At 46.8% G+C, this 16,742-nt stretch overlaps 1 protein-coding gene across 6 annotated transcripts in view; it reads right to left on the bottom strand.

The window, feature by feature from the left end:
* Iqsec2 (IQ motif and Sec7 domain ArfGEF 2) overlaps window positions 1–16,742 on the bottom strand; it is an 81,785-nt gene that overhangs the window by 1,917 nt on the left and 63,126 nt on the right. For all 6 annotated transcript variants that reach the window (XM_046452590.2, XM_046452591.2, XM_046452595.2 and 3 more), the window contains 10 exons: window positions 16,048–16,449; window positions 12,418–13,313; window positions 10,837–10,998; window positions 10,226–10,348; window positions 8,806–8,972; window positions 5,768–5,907; window positions 4,922–5,047; window positions 2,966–3,065; window positions 2,105–2,266; window positions 301–474 (listed from right to left, as the gene is read on the bottom strand). In XM_046452590.2, the coding sequence (XP_046308546.1) occupies window positions 301–474; window positions 2,105–2,266; window positions 2,966–3,065; window positions 4,922–5,047; window positions 5,768–5,907; window positions 8,806–8,972; window positions 10,226–10,348; window positions 10,837–10,998; window positions 12,418–13,313; window positions 16,048–16,449 (2,452 nt within the window). The remainder of the gene's footprint in view (window positions 1–300; window positions 475–2,104; window positions 2,267–2,965; window positions 3,066–4,921; window positions 5,048–5,767; window positions 5,908–8,805; window positions 8,973–10,225; window positions 10,349–10,836; window positions 10,999–12,417; window positions 13,314–16,047; window positions 16,450–16,742) is intronic.

The following is a 16,742-nucleotide window of genomic DNA, read 5'->3' as shown; positions in this document are numbered from 1 at the left end:
GGAGAAGGAGGAGAGGCGGTACAGGAGAGACAGAAGAGGGAAAAGAGGAGGAGAGGAGGAGCAGCGAGAGAGAGGGGCTGAGCCCGTGGCCCCACTTCACACTCCCTGGCCCAAACCCTGGGCTCCATCTGTTCTGACCTGGCTACCAGGCCCCCTGTGGCACAGTGCCCAGGGCTCTGGGTGAAGGCAGGGTGCGTGCGTGTGTAGCAGGTGGAGGGAAGTCTGGCGGCCAGTGACAGGAGGCAAAGAGGACACCCGGTCCCATGTCTCCCCAGCCAGGGCAGGGCCCAGAAGACTTACCTGCATCAGAGAGGTCTCGCAGAGAACTGCTGAGTGCGCCCCGTTTGAGCCCATCGCCTGCCCCATAAGTGTCCTCTAGGCTACTGCGGGCCAGCGTCCCATTCACCGAGTCCTTGGCCCCTCCAGGCTGTGAGGCGTTAGGCCGCATCATACCTTTCTGCTTCTCCAGCTCCGCTGGGTGACAGTGGAAGAGACAGGGTGCAAAGATCAGGAATGGGAGTGGGAACCCACCTGACTGGCCCCAGCCCTCCACAGGCTCCCAGACCTCTTGTTTTGCCCCCTGGACAGCCAGCACTTATTTCCCCCCAAACTGCAGCTCTGTCTCTGAAGCCACCTTGGTGCCCAGACCCTGTCCTGCACCACTTCCTCCTGCTAGTTCTTTCCTCTCAGTGCCTGCCCTACCTGCTCCTTTTCCCCTCCTTTTGCCCTTTGTACTCCTCCCCTTTCTTACTGTCTAGCAGTCAGGTCTCCCCAAACACCCCTGAAGTTCAAAAAAGAACTTCAAGGCAGATGGTTCACAGTAAGGACAAGAAGACCCTTCTAGCCTATGGAGGACAATCTTTCCAGAGCTCACTCAGTTCTCAGATACCTTGCTCCAGGGCAGAGGGGCTCCTGGAAGGGCAGGAGCAGGAAACTGACAGGAATCAAATCCTCTATTATGTGCCAGGCAGTATGGTGGGTGCTACACATACTTGATCCCTCTCAATCCACATTATTAGCATCATCCACATTGTGCAGAGGAAGAAACTGAGAATCCGAGAAGTCATAGAGCTTGCCCAGGGTCATATAGCTGGAAATGGTGGAGCCAACATTCTGGAAGCAGGTCTTCCTGATTCCAGAGCTTGGGCTTTCCGGGCTTCCTTATACCCCCAATTCTTCAAGCATGTCATAGAAACTCTAGTCTAATTATCCTCCCCTCATCTTGATATGCTAATGTCTTGCTCTGCATTTCCTAAGGGTCTCTGGGGATTTGGTGAACTGAAACTTCTAACCCTGCCTTGCTGAGTAGAGTAGACCCTGGAACTGTGAAGGCCTCACCAAGGAGCTGTCCACCGCCTCTGTCTCTCTCTGTGTGCCTGCCTCTCTCCTTAATACCATGTTACTTAACTGTGACTGCTTAGCCTGGAGAAGAAAAAACTTGGAGGACATCGGGGGAAATGAGATGTAATCACTTTTGTTTTCCATTGTATATGATTCAAGATGATTTGGTGTAGCCCCCCTAGGGCTGGGAGAACAAGTTGCTGAGACTCAGCTCAGGAATTGATATGTGGGAAGAGGGAAGGAGAGGGTGAGATAGGGAATGACATTTGTTGAACGCCTAGGATATATTGGGACTCTTTGGCTGCCTTGTTTCATTTCATCTCTTCAATTCTGTGGAGGAGATTTCTGGTCATCCCAATTTCATGTAGGAAGAAACTGGGGCTCAGGGGGTTAAGTGATTTGCTCTAGTTTATCCAGATAATAAATCATATATCTAGGATCTGAAACTACAGATCTACCTCCTATACCCTGCTTCTTCTCCATGATGCCTTTTAATAGAAGGAAGAATTAGCTCCCAATTGGAGAATAGATGTGGGGGCCAGGGCATTGGCTCTTAGAGCCTGGAATAGTAATCTGAGGTTGGGAGGTAATGAGCTCCTTGGCACTGAAGGTATTCAAGCAGAGAATGAAGGGTTCCTGGAATAAGGATAGGAAATTTATGCAAGCCAACCCTCAACTCTGAGATTCTCTGAAGATGGGATTCTTGATGTCTGCAGGGCACTATGTCAAGAGTGGGGGAAGGACACGTGGCTGGGTTACTCACACTCCACACGGTACTTCTCCATCTCCTGCACCTCAGCGATGGACTCCCGCAGGTCAGATGTGAAGCGCAGTCGGTCTTGGAGGCTAGGGGCATTGAAGATGATAAGGACTTTTCGCTCCCCACCAGGTACTGCAGACAGCAACTTGATTCCAAACTGGTAATCTGTGGGTAAAGGGAGGGGACAGGAAAAGTTGGGTGCCTCTGCAGAACTAAAGCAAGGTGGCTTAGATGGGAAATGAGTTCTCTCTCTCTCCTTTTTTTTTTTTTTTTTTTCAAAACAGGGTCTCACTATGTTACCCAGATTGGTCTTAAACTCTGGCCTTGGCCTCCCAGTGATGAGACTACACCACCAAACCTGGCTTGGAAATGATTTCTCTAATGCCCAACTCTGACGTGTCTCTATCTCTGCTCCAGTGTCTTTAGTGGTTCCCCTTTGCCCCCGAACTCCTGATAGTTGTGGCCCTCTTACTCATTATACTCCAGGATGTAAAGGAAAACCCAGTTCTGCACTGCTTTCTAAAAACCCTTTCCTTTGTACCTCTGCCTCTACTCACAATGATTTTGCTGTCCTGAATGCCACCCAACCATGCTCCTCCTGGTTCAGTCCTTCAGAGCACAGCATGATCACCATCTCTTCGCCCCACCAGGGAACACACACACACTGTGTTTCCCTGATCCCTAGGGGCCAGACTTGAGTCACACTCCACCTTGGCCTGCTCTTCATCCCAGGACCAGGTAGGTGCTTTGGAGAACTTAACCCATTTGTAAAGGACTCCAAAACCTGAAGACTGGTATGGATGAAGGATGAGCATGGCGGCCATGGGATAGACTCAAGATGCTGGGGTCCAAGAAGGGACTCACATGAATTCTGGAAGAGCTGCATGTGCATTTCCACCAGGGGAAAGGACTGACGGAAGCTGTATGTCACCAAGATCTTCTTCTTCTGGAAAATTTTGGTGACCTTTGGCAGGGGTGGGAAAAAGACAAGAGGCAGGGTTTGGGGTGGGGAATTTCCACATGGCACCTAATTCTAGTAATCACCCTCCCTTCCCACCCCCCCCCCACTAAGAGACATAAACACACAAACACATATACCCACAAGTTGGGGAGAACTGAAGCTTGAGGAACAGAACAGGAAAGATGGGATTTTTCTATCCAAATTCTTGATGTCATGACAATGCACACAAGTATTTACAATTTTTACAGGAACTGACTGAATGCTGCTCCCTCTAGGAAGCCCATCCTAACGCCCCACATGGATTTTCATTTCCCTTTTCTGAGTTTCCACCAGAGTGCCAGATCAGTGCTTTTCCCATCTAGAGCTCTATGGTAGTCCTTTGAGTATATAATTGCCCACTACTGGCCTGGAGGACAGGAATCTGGTTTTCAAGTTCTCTCACCCACCTGGTCCTCACCCTCCACAGCCAGCACAGAATGGCACTCTCTGCCCTGCCTATTTATAGAGTTAACAAGTCTTTTTCTCAACAACCTAAGAGCTTTATAAGTACTTAGGCACTCTGGACTTTCCACTAACATGAGCTCAGGCAATCTTCTAGTGCCTTTTTTTGTGTGTGTGGTGCTAGGGAACTAACTCAGGGCCTTACACATGCTAGGCACTGAATCACTGGGTTTCAGCCCCAGCCCCTGCAAATGGCTCTTAAAAAGTAACTGTTTTGATTTCAGGATGATTACAGCTCACAGTGATTCAAAGTACTTTTTTAAGTCCTTGGGACTGTGAGCTTCCTGAGAACAGGGACTGAGTCTGATTCATCTCACATACCCAGTGCCCAGCATAGGGCTAGACACAGATGTCAGCACACGAGGGGCATCTAAAACTGACTTAGCACTTGTGTGGGTCAGGCCCACCTCAGGGTAACACCATTCCACATACACATATGACTTTTTTTTCAGTACTGGGGATTGAACCCAGGGGCACTCTACCACTGGGCTACATCCTTGGCCCTTTTTATTTTTTGAGATGGTGTCTGAGTTGACCAGGTTGGCCTTGAACTTGTGATCCTCCTGCCTCAGCCTCCCAAGTTTCTGGGAGTACCACCACTCCTGGCTATGACCTCTTTTTCATCTTCATGACAACCCTAGGATGTACAGGTTAGCTCCATTTCACACAGCAGGAAACAGGCTCAGAGGGGGCATTGAAGATATTTGTCTGAAGCAGTGATTCTTAATTGGGGGTTATTTTGCCACCCAGAAGACATTTAGCAATGTCTTTTGTTATCCCAAAGGTCAAGTGAAGATCCTTAGAGGAAACCCACAGGGAAACAGATTCTAACCATCAGAACTGTCTGATAAGACAACTGGATGCCTTGGAGGAGGGTATGTTTCTGTCCCTGCAGTCATATAGGCCATCTACAAAATTGGTTTTTACCCAGAAGAACTTGAAAGTCCCATCCCTAAAAGACAAACACCTCTGTACTGGTGATGAGCTTGGTTTCAAGAATACCTTCCACAATCAGGACCACTGGAAGGTTTCAGACTGATTCCAGGGTCACAGTTCACCTCTTTTCACACAACCCTCCAGGCTATTAAGATGAACAGGGACATCTCTCCTACCACTTTCCATATTGCAAATTTGTATGTCAACCATTTTCTGCCTCTTTGTGACTGTGGCAACCTACAAATGAACCCATGAGGAAAAGGAGAAGCAGAGAAGGCCTGGACCTTGCTGGTGACCATGCAGATGGCACAGTAGAGCACCTCACCCGCCATGCTCCATACACCAATGTCAACAAGGTTTACACAGATCCAGCAGCCAAGCTGACCAGCTCCCTCCCATCTCCTCCAGCACCATGCCCATACCACTAGGAGATCATTGAAGAGGAAGACCTCCCGCTGATGCAGCCCTAGCCTCTGGGGGCGGTTTGGATCTGGCACCTCGTAGAGCTGGCAGCAGCAAACCAGTCGACGGTGAGGAAGAGACAGGACCTGGACAGGCATGGAGAAATAGTGTCAGCAAGGCCAGCCCATCAACTTCAGGGTCCCAGCACTGTAACATTCACTCTGACACAAAAACTATAAAGCTCCAGCTTTTCTGACACTTTGCTTTGTTCCCTGTAGCACCCTCTGTCTGTAATGCCTTTCCTGTCCAGCTCCACATGGCCACATTCCATCCCTCTTTCGAATTCCAATTCCAAAATTTTCCCTTCTAAGGTTTCCTTAATTTACCCATGCTGAAAATGGCCTCTCCTTCCTTTTTACTCCCCTAAACTAGACCATAAGGTGGAAGTATTATAAATGTCTGTCTGGCAACCCCATTGGTCTCTGAGTGCCCCTAAGGACAGAGACCATATCTGATTCCTACATTTGTCTCCGGGGGCCTGTGAAATGCTGAACTCAGTGGAAAGGCATTCATAAATGTTTGTTGACCAAAGTGTATTCTTGCTCTGCTTCTCAGCTAATATTAGCTTGGCTCCTTACTTGGAGTGGGCAAGCAAAACCAGAGGTGGGAAGGATGCTAATATTTATATAGCAACCGCTATGGGCCTTGCACCATCTGCAACACTGTCCCCACCCCAAGGAATGCATTATCACTCACTCCATTTTGTAGGTGAAGGGAACCCTGGGCTCATAAGGGACAGTGACTTACCACATAATGGTGGAGAAAGACCAGAACCCTGGCCCTCTGCAGCCTCCCAGGGCACTTACCGGTTTCTTGCCAACAATCATGCGCTCCACGGCCTGCACCTGGGACACATGGTCATCATTGGTTCGTAGTTCGCGTCCCTGGATGCGCTGGTAGATGCCCACCAGGAGGTCTCGGGGGATGTCTTCACCATTGTCAACCCCTGAATGAGGGGAGTAACCCCAGGATATGTCACATAAATGTAGGGAGTGATTGGTAGGGGTTTTCCACAATATCCCACACCTACATATGGACCATGATAATAGTTAGGACCAAGGGTTAATTGGGTACCCTTGATTCCTTGACCAGGATTGGGGCAGGGAAGCTGCCCTTCAATAAACCAGCCAATTGCTTTTTTCCCTAGGGTAGAGACTTTGTCTAAACAGCCCAGAACACACTATAATTAAGTATTATAGTATTTTTTTGCCTTCTAAATTAACAAAAATAATATCCAGCGTAGAGAACTGGGGATGTATAGTAAGTAACATGACTATTATGGAAGGTAGTTTGGCAAAAGCCTAAATATCCAGAGCCAGTGATTCCTCTTCTAGGAATCTGCCCTGAGAAATTACTCAGAAATAACATGCAAGATATAAGTCCAAGAATGTTCACAAAACGCTACTTATTGGGAAACTCCGAAACAACCTAAGTTCTAACAGGAGAGAAACAGTTAAGTAAAGGTTTGTATATCCATTTAATAAGATAATATACAGATGTTAAAAACTTGGCATTTACAAAAAGATTTCAGTAGCATGGGGAAATTCTTGTAGCAAGTTAAGTGAAAAGAGTAAGATAATAAATTGCATGTATAACATGAACTTAACTATATAGAAAGTTACATATGCATGGAAAAAAGACCAGAATATACCAAAATATTAAACATGGATGCTCTAATGACAGAATTTGAGACCATAAAAAGACATTTTCTATATTTTTCCAAAAAAATTGTTTTGGCAGTACTCGGTTTCGAACTAGAGCTCATACATACTAAGTACATGCTCTACCACTGAGCTATATTCCCAGGCTCCCAAAGTTTCTAAAGTGAGCATGAATTACTTTCATTTGTTTGCTTTATTTATTCAATAACTGGAGGGGAAATACACACAGACATCCCCTTCCCACATAGCCTCCAGAATCACATTTGTCCTTCTATATGCAAGGGAGATTGGTTCTATCAATACCCAAATCTGAGGATGTCCATGTCTCTTATACAAAATGGCATAGCATTTGCATATAACCTACACACATCCTCCAGCATATGTAAAATCACCTCTAGATTATTTACACTTATTACAATATAAATGCTATGTAAATAGTTTTTATTCTTTATTGTTTAGGGAATCATGACAAGAAAAAACTCTATACATGTTCAGTACAGATGCAACTTTTTTCAAATATTTTTGATCTGTAGTTGGTTGAATTCACAGATGTTGAACCTGCATATATGGAGGGCTGACTGTACATACACATGGGGGGTAGGGAATAGATGAATGAATAATGGCAGGATTTTTATAGACAGCTCCAGATGGCCTCTGATCTAACTCCCTCCTCCTAAGTCTACCATCCTTCTCCCCTCCTGATTGTCTGCTCAGTGAAACCCACTCACTTCTTTCTAAACCTTCTGCTAGAGGAAATGATGTCTCCTTTGGAAATGCCACGCCTACTCCTGGGACAGGTGCTAAAGGAACATTTTTTTTTTAGTACTAGGGATTGAATCCAGGGGCACTTTACCATCCATCCCCAGCTCTTTTTTTTTTTTTTTTTAGACAGGGTCTCGATAAGCTGCTGGTGCTGGCCTTGAACTTAAGATCCTCCTGCCTTAGCCTCCAGAATCACTAGGATTACAGGCATGCACCATGGTACTTGGCTTAAAGGAATACTCTTCACTGTATTGCCTTTTTCACTTTAGCTGTCAGAGAGTTTAAAGCCGACTAACTGTATAGACCCTGATGCTCAGCAACTTTGTCTTGATTTTGGCTCCCCCCCACCCCCAACTCTATTTTCTTCTTTCATTTCTGTTTCCATTTTTAGCAGGCTGCTCTTTGGTGAGAGGCAGGGCTTGACATCAATACAATAAACCAAGAATAACAAGTCAAAGTGACACCTTTCATCTGGCATTCAATGCCCTCAGGTAGTAGCTCCATCTGACCTTCTCAACCTATCATCTACCCCATTTCCATTGTTCTCTAAACAACTTTACATTTTTCTCCCACTGTGCCTTCCTTGTTCTTCCTACTAGCTATCCTCCGCTACATCTATTCTGTCTCCTTATCCATGCCTTTAGGGCTCAACTTAAAATAAAATCCTCCAGGAAGCCAGTTGGAGGTAGGCTCTCGGAGCTGTTTCGAGGTCTGACTGGATTTTGGCTTTTCTAATATCACTATTCAGTATCTGTCTTATGTTGGTTATCTGGGCACTACAAGTCAGTCTCTTCCACACATGGGGAGCGCTCTCAGAGCAGGGACTATGGCAGACTCTCCTCCATTGTCCTTGGCACCCATCATAGGGCCTGGCACACATTAAGAATCAACTGACTAGTGGCTGAGTGAATAAATGAATATGTGAGTGCAGGAAAGGGTACGTAAAATAAATGAGTCTTTATGGGTATATATAAGGAAGAGAAGGAAGGAGAGAGCAAAGAATGGATAAGTGAATGACTGGGTGAAATAATGTAAGAGCCAGGACTTTTATCTATCATATTCAGTGCTATAACGCTAGGTCCTAGAAGTCTGGTACACATAAGATGTTCAATAAATATTCAGCGTGTGGGTGAGTATATGGGCAAATAACAATTTTTTTGTGTGTATGTGTTGCTGGGGATCGAACCCAAAGCCTCATGCATTCTAGGCAAGCACTACATCCCCAGCCCTTTTCAAAATGACTCTGAGTGAATTTAAAAGTGAATGCCCTGGAGATATTCAGCCTTGACAGAAAGTGAAACACCACACAGGTTAATTTCTAAAAACAGTTGGGATCTCCCTCATCCTTCCCCCACCTCACACACCACCCACTTTCCTTTCACAGGCAAAGGGTAGGAAAAGCTGATGATAAGTCTGGTCACCTCTCAGGTTCTTGATGAAGTCATCTAGTTTCATCTTCCGCTCAGCCTTGACGCTAGGACTGTACATGTCGGTATTGAGGAGGATGATGGCAAAAGCAAGGATGAAGATGGTGTCTGGGTTCCGGAACTGGCGCACGAGGGCTGGGTTACAGACACAGTACCTCTGGCTGTAGGGCAGGAAGGGTCAAGTCCAAACTCAGGTACCAGCAATCTCTACCTACCCACCACTTGCCCAGGCTGGCAGAACCAACACTTTTCTCCAAGAAATACTTCCTTAGCCTTCTGGGTCTGTCCATTTCAGATCTCCCAAGACTAACATGTAAAAACAACAATCACTATCTTTTTGGAACTTTCCCATTTTATGTATTGTTCATTGTCTCATGTAATCTTTTCACAATCCTGTAAAATAGCTATTTTTCTCCTTCTTCCCCTCTCTTTCTCGATTTTTCTTTTTCTTTTTTGTTTCTTTTTTTGGTATCAGGGATTGAACCAAGGGGCACTTAACCACTGAGCCACATCCCCACCCCTTTTTATTTTTGATTTGGATACAGGTTCTTGCTAAATTACTTATGGTCTCTCTAAGTTGCTGAGGCTGGTTTTGAACTTATGATCCTCCTGCCTCAGCCTACCTCTCTCTTTCTCACTTTCTCTCTCTCTTTCTCTCTCAGGTTCCAAGTGGTGAGGTAAATTGCCCAAGGTAATACAGCTGGTAAATGGTAAAGCCATATCTTTCTGACTTCAAAGCAAATCCTTCTCCCATATGGGAAACAAGTTCTCAGCAACTCTTCTGTTTCTCCTCTAAATACTTCAAAGGAATGGAGCAGGTTTCAGACCCACACCTGTCTGATCCTTAAAGCATTTATAGTACCGTATAACAGTTAAGGGCATGGATGGACTGTGCAGTCAGACATACTTAAGTTCAAATCCTGGTTCCACTCCTTACTCACTGCCCTGGGCAAGTTAATTTATAATCTGCAAAATCAGAATAATAGAAGCACCTACCCATAGAGTGGTTTTTAAGTATTTAATGAAATAATCATGTAAGAGTGTCCAGTTTGGTGCCTGATACCTAGGATGTCTTCCATGAATGTTAGCTTTTTTAGTTTTTTGGCCGAGCTGGGAATGGAACCCAGGGCCTTGTGCATGCTAGACAAGTGCTCTACCACTGAGGTACATCTCCAACCCCGTTAATGTTAGTTTTTATTTCTGGTGTTGTTATTAAATGCCCATGTTACAGATGCTGATCTAGATACTTTATATGTACTACCTCTGATCTTCACAACTGCTTTGGAAGATAGGTTTTATTTTTTCTGTTTTATGGTGAGAAAAGTATGAGGCTCAGAGAAGTGACTTGTAGACATACACTACATGGGTCCCCAAAGTGGAGAGGGACAGCTTCAGGAGAGGAAAGCTGGCATACCTAAAAGCTTCGATGAGTCGCTCCACTTTCTGGGCCTCACCCTGAACCCGGATATGGGATTGGAACTTCCGGAGCGCGTCATCCAGATCCATGGAAGAAAAATCCATCTCATCCACAACACAGCTGAGGAACAAAGAAGGGAATGCAGCACTCTCAATTCTTCCCCACACACACACACACAAACACACACACACACACACATACACACACACAAACCCTTCTGATCCACCCTGACCTGCTCAAATGGACTAATATCCCCACCAATAGATTTCTAAAATCAAGACCTGTGGGCTGAACATTTAAGGGCAGAATGTGTAAAATATATTCATCCCAGAAAATCAAGGCAGGACAGGTGGTCACTAGGGATCCTATCCATCAATCCACTCATTCCAGAGATGGGAAAACTGAGGCCCAAAGCAGGACATAGGATGAGCATGCCCTGCCCAGGGTCACTCAGTAGACTTTCCAAGTAAGATCAAGATAGATCAGATTCCTATTCATCCTGTTTTGAAAAGTTTATCTGATCAACAAGGACGAGCTGTCCCCTTCTTCCCTGCTAGCTTCCTTTCCTGGGAATCCCAAGCCCGCCTGCCCCATGCTGGGGTCCTCACTCCAACACGTCTCTGTTGAACTGCTTCTGCCGGTTCCCTAGGAATTCCCCTATCATCTGCCGACTCAGGCCTTTCCGCTCCAGGATGAAGTGAGCCACTCCCACTGGTGTGTCTGACAGGAAGCCCCGCTCGATTAAATACTGGATACCTTTCTCTGGCTTCCTGTAGAAAGAAAGGAGGTGGGTGAGATGACAGTCATTCTAGAACTTTGTCCTCTGTCCCATTTCTAGAACTAATTTGGGGCCCAACTAGCAACGGCTTCAGAGGACCAAGGATATCAAATCTATAATATGGTCCAATCTCTTCATGATACAGATGAGAAAATTAAAGCCTAAAAGAGAGGAAACCACTTGCTCATTTCACAGAGCTTCAAAATTCCAAGGTCTCCTCACCCCAACTTCCTCCTTCACTGGAATGACACCACAGTTGGAAGAAAATCAGTTTCTAATGAGAGCCAGCTTTATGCCAGGAGCTTTCATATTTCTATCAGGTACCAGGAGTCCTGAAAAAATGCCTGAGAAGAGGACAAGGTGGTCTCTCTGAGTCACACATCCTCAGGTTTGAGAAGAAGTGAAGGGGTCACTTTGTTCCATGTCCCATATCTCATCCCGGTAGGTTGATCACCCAGCCTTAGTATTTCTACAGGCAAGGTGCTCCTTAGGTTTCTAGAGAGCCAGGCCAAAATCTGGGTTGGAGCTATCCCACATCCAGAGCCCTAGAACCTTAGCTCTCCAGGAGGCTAAAATTTGGGAGACACTGGTATTCTAGGAGTCTCAAATCTATCACTTCCCAGTTGTATGACTGTGAATAATCCTCTTTAGTTCTGCGAGCCTCGATTCCTTGTCTATAAAATAGGGACATAACTACCCAACTTGCTGAGTTACTCTGAGAATTAAATATAGGTGGCAGTGTTTAACAGACTATGAAGATATGAGGCATTACATCTAATGCCTTCCATTACAGCTAACATTTTCTAATTGCAGCTAATGTTTTTGAATTATTTTCTCATCAAATGCCACATTCCCAACCCACTCCTAAGCACCTGGCACGAGACCAGGCACCCAGAAAGAGCTCAGTCACGGTCACTGAGTAGTCTAGCACACCACTCTGTCCCCCCAACACCTCCCAAATACACCCCCCTGCTTATAGATAGATGGAAAAAACAAAGCCCAAGGAAGGAACACACCTTGCCCAGGGCTACATAGTGAGTGGCCAAAGGCAGACAAAGGGTCTTGGTCTCCTGTTTCCCAGACTAGGGCTCTTTATAACCCAGACTGCTTCCTCTCTGAAAAGGGGAGGTGGGGAAATAAGGCTCAGAATTCATTTAGTGGAAAACATCTATCCAAGATCACACAGCCAGTCAGTGGCAGCACTAGGACCTGAACCCGGGTGTGCTGGGGGTCTCTCTACTCTGCCACTCTGTTTTCAATCCTCTTCCCTGAACATCTGGGAAAAAAACACCATTCTACCAAATGAGAGGCTAGTAGAACCAAGGTTGCTGCTTGGAGCTCAATCCCAAGGACCAAAGTGCCCACTGGCAGAGTAAGCAGGGGTGAGGAGGCTAGAACAGGGGGCACATACTTATTGAAAAGGTTGAGGCCAATTCTGTAATGCCGCCTCTGTACCACGTCGTTGTTGAAGGCTGGCGAGTCCCAGCTGTGCCTTGTCTCCCGCTGGTAAGTCTGCTTGCACAGACCAGTGGCCGGAGGTTCCCTCAGACTGTCTCGAGAAGAGGAGCCAGAGCTGCAGTTGATGGTCTCATTGGAATTGCTGGAGCTCTCAAGGCTCTCATTATCTCCACCATCAGAGTTCTCGCCTGCTGCCTCGCATTTCCCCAACCTCCGACCCCCAGCCACACCACTGGGCCCAGTGCCACTGTTTGGGGCTGGTGGCAAGGGCCCTGGTGGGGCTGGGGCTGGGCCCTCAGGGGCTGGGTAGTGGCGGTGCGGGATTGGGGCCCTGCCCGGTGGCCCCTTGTGCTTCAGGGTCCCATGGGGGCTGCAGCCATCAGCCTCATATACCAGCTGGCGGTGGACAGAGCCACGATCTGAGCGGTCACTCAGGTCCACAGAGCTGTCACTAGGAGGCTCAATGGTAAGCAAGGGAAGGTGGGCAGCCCGCAGCCGGAAATCCCGGCACTCCAAGCACCCTGGACCTCTGCGAGTGCCTTCCTCACGGCTACCATCTTCCCGGGTCCCTGGTGGCACTGGTGGAGGAACTGGAGGGAGGGGGGCTGGTGCCCAGAACTCAGGCCGGCCCTGGGGTGGGGGCTCTGTGCTGGGCAGTCGCTCAGGGGATGGTGGGGGAACTGGGTCATCCAGGTAGAGGGGAAGGTCACTGAAGGACGTGGCTGAGCTGTCCTCTTGCTGTTCCTTTGACTCCCGCTTCTCCAGTTGGGCTGACCCTGGCTCTTCTGACATAGGCCCTGATGGGTGGCAGTTCAGGGCTTCATCGATGGATTCAGCCAGAGATTTTACCTGTACAGAGGGGAAGGGGAGGAGGGAAAGGGAGGGACAGGGTTGGGGGGGGAAGATGAAGGGAAGAATGGTGGAAGGGAGGGAAGGAGGGGAGGAAAAGAGGGGGAATCTTCCTGGTGGGTAGGTCAAGAAAGTATAATCCCCTCCCCCAACCCTTGGCAGGTTCTTTATGGTTTATAAAATAACTCCCAGGGAGCCACTGTGAGCTCACAAGAGCTGAGGCTAATGACCACAAGGTCCTTTCTCAGACACCCCAATGTCTCCTTTGTATCCATATAGATTCAAGCCAAATACTACCTCCTCCCTGATTCAAGCCACATTCCTGCCTCTGCCATCCCCCTGGGGAAAACCAAAATCCTGGGCTCCCAGAGTGCTCTTTCTTAGGAAACCCATTCAATTTAGCCTTAAGAATCTGGACCACACCTGGGAACTCTGCCTCCCTGTGGTATCCAGCTTCCAAACTGGCCCTTACAGATATCCACTCCTGGTATTCACACCCTCAGGTACCACATTATACCACAGTTGGTCTGTGTAACCAGCAACACATGGTAGAAGTGAAAGCATGTGACTTCTGGTATTAGGTTGTAAAAGACTGGCTTCATCTTGAGCACTCTCTTGCTGGCTTGTATTCTCTCTCTGTCTCTCAGACCCCTCACCTGGGAGGAGCTACATCATGAACAGCCCCAGGGAGAGGACCATGTGGTGAGGAACTGAATCCTGCCAACAGCCAAGTAAGTGAGCCTGAAAGCAGTAGACCTGTCAGTCCCAGTCCAGTCTTCAGAGATTGCAGTCCTACCACACAGCTTGACCACAGCTTCATGAGAGATCCTGAACTAGAACCATCCAGCCAAGCCCCTCCCAGCTTCCTGGCCCTCAAAAAGAAATGGCTTCAGATAATTTATGTTTGTTGTTTAAGCACAGTTTCTAAGGTCAGTGTTAAGCTATTAAATTTGGGAGTAGTTTGCTGTGTAGCAATAGATAAGTGATACACACTTCCCCATCAGACTTGTATAGCACCACAGCTGGGACCAGGCCTTGTTCCTCTATCTCTCTCACCAGACTGTGATCCCTTATTCTCTATTCTTCCCTTGAGGGATGGGTGCAGTTCTGGTTTTTCTCTTTTTAGCTCAGTTCAATATATTGCTTGACACAGAAGAGATGTTTAATTAAATCTTTTCCATATGAATGAGTAGATGAATTATATAGACCTTCGCTTCAATACTACTTTCTTCCACCTCTTTACTAGCTCTAAGGAAGGCTGATGGCAAGACCAGATCACAGAGTATAGAGCAGAGTTATTTCTTCTCTTATAAAGTTTCATTCATTCAATTTCTAACAAGTACATCATTGGTTTGGTATTCCTTTTTGGGAGGTAGAGGGTGCTGGGGGCTTGTGCATGCTAGGCAAATGGTCTACCATTGAGCTACATCCCCAACTCCACCTCCTTGGTTTAGGAAGAAACCTAACATGTACTTAGCAGCTACCATGTACTAGGTGCTTCCATATGGGTTACCTAATTGAAATGTATCTTCATTTTTGGGGGGAGGCTAGGGGGAATCATCACTGACATATATCCCCTACCCTTTTTTATTCTGAGGCAGAGACTCATTAAATTGCCCAGGGTGGCCTTGAACTTGCAATCCTCCTGCCTCAGCCTCCTGAGTTACTAGGATTACAGGAGTGCACCACTGTGCCCAGCTTGAAATGAATCTTCAAAACATTGCAAAAAAAAAAAACCTGAAATAAAATAAAAAACACTCTAAAAAGAAGGCTTACTGGAATATAGTAGTGCATGCCTATAATCCAAGCAACTCAGGAGGCTAAGGCAGGAGGACTGAAAGTTCAAGGCCAGCCTGGGCAATTTAGTGAGATCCCACCTCAAAATTTTAAAAAAAGGTTGGGGATATGGTTTAGTGGTAAAGTTACCCCTGGGTTCAATCCCCTATACTACAAAACAAATAAGTAAATCAGTGAGGTTAAACCGTTTGCCTAATGTCACACAGCTGAGAAATGGCAGAACTAGATTCATACCTGGGCAGCTATGCTGACACACCCCAAGCCTAGAATGATCTCCCACTCCCATCAGTGCCAGTTACATTCTCATGTTTTTGCTGATGCAATGCCTCCGCAAGCGACACCCCTCAATTATCTCTAACTTGCTAAATCTTCTCAGTCTGGTAAGGCCCATTTCCAAAGCTGTTTTCTCCAAGAAGCTTTCTGTGGTCCTCATAGAATCCTTCCTCATGGCTTTGAGCACACTCTATTTCAGGAAATAGTAGAATGCATATGTCTGCTATTTCCCACCAGATTGGGAGATCCTTCTGAACAAGTACCAGGGCCAGTGCCTCAGCCTCAATCTCCTCTGAAAACATGGGGATAATAATCTCTATCTCACAGGTCTGTTAGGAGGCATACATGGTGCCTGGCACACAGTAAGAGCTCATTACCTTCTAGTTTTTATGATAGCAGATCAAGTTCCAAATAGTGATAACTTTTATTTTCTTATTTATCCTATACTCCCATATTTTAACTGGCTTGCTTTAGCAATGTAATTTTTTTTTTGTCTCACCAATTCTGTCTCATCACTTTCACAGTCCCAACTCAGATTGTAGCTATTTATTGCTATGAAATGCTCAGCAGTGCAATTCCTTTCAATTGGGAATATGAGCAAAAAGCAGTAGAAGCAGCCAGAGCCTGGGGATGGGGAAGAAAGGCCCTTTTCAGGGCTCCTGACCTGTTTGGAGAAGGAGTCCTCGAGCTCTGTGATGTCATTAGAAAACTCTCCAGATGTGGTGACAGAGCTTCCACCACCATCAATGCCCCCACCACAAGAGCCTCCATAGGGGAGCCCCCGTTCAAGACGGTGGCTCCGGGCACCAGCCATGGCACCCTCGTCCAGCGAGGCAGGCTTGCCCTCGAAGTACGCTGGGTTCTGTGCCTTCTCATACTCCTCAAAGGAGAACTGCATCCGCATGTTGGACAGGATGATGCGGCGGGACATGCGGCTCTCTGAAGCTGAGCTGCGTAGCCGCTCAAAGTTCTTGTTCATGCGGTATTGGCGGAAGGCCGTCTGGATGGTCCTGGCAGCCCTGCGGCTCAGGAAGGAGCCCCCATACTTCCTCTCCAGCATTTCCACCTGACAGGGGAAGGCCAAGAGGAACAAGGTCAGAAAGACGCTACAGGCTTATGCCCTGGGCCTTCAAGCACATCCCCATTGGAGTCACAGCTAGCTGTTGACAGTTGCTCAGATGTGCCAATCTAATTCTCTTGAATTTCAGTACTGGCCACATGGGCTTGGACTATGTTGTTATTGTTTTCATTTATAAGAAGTATACATTGATTATTCAAAGGCAGGAAAAAAAATCAGAGAAACCAAAAAAGGAAAGGAAGGAAATGAAGAGCAAGAAGTTTCAAGAAAGAAGGAAGAAG

The sequence above is a fragment of the Marmota monax genome, unplaced genomic scaffold (assembly GCF_021218885.2).
Source record: "Marmota monax isolate L192 unplaced genomic scaffold, Marmota_monax_Labrador192_F-V1.1 WCK01_AAM20220418_F8-fsc00223, whole genome shotgun sequence".
NCBI classification, from domain to species: domain Eukaryota; kingdom Metazoa; phylum Chordata; class Mammalia; order Rodentia; family Sciuridae; genus Marmota; species Marmota monax.
Note: the sequence above shows the minus strand (reverse complement) of the source record. Positions and strands in the feature narration are given on the sequence as shown.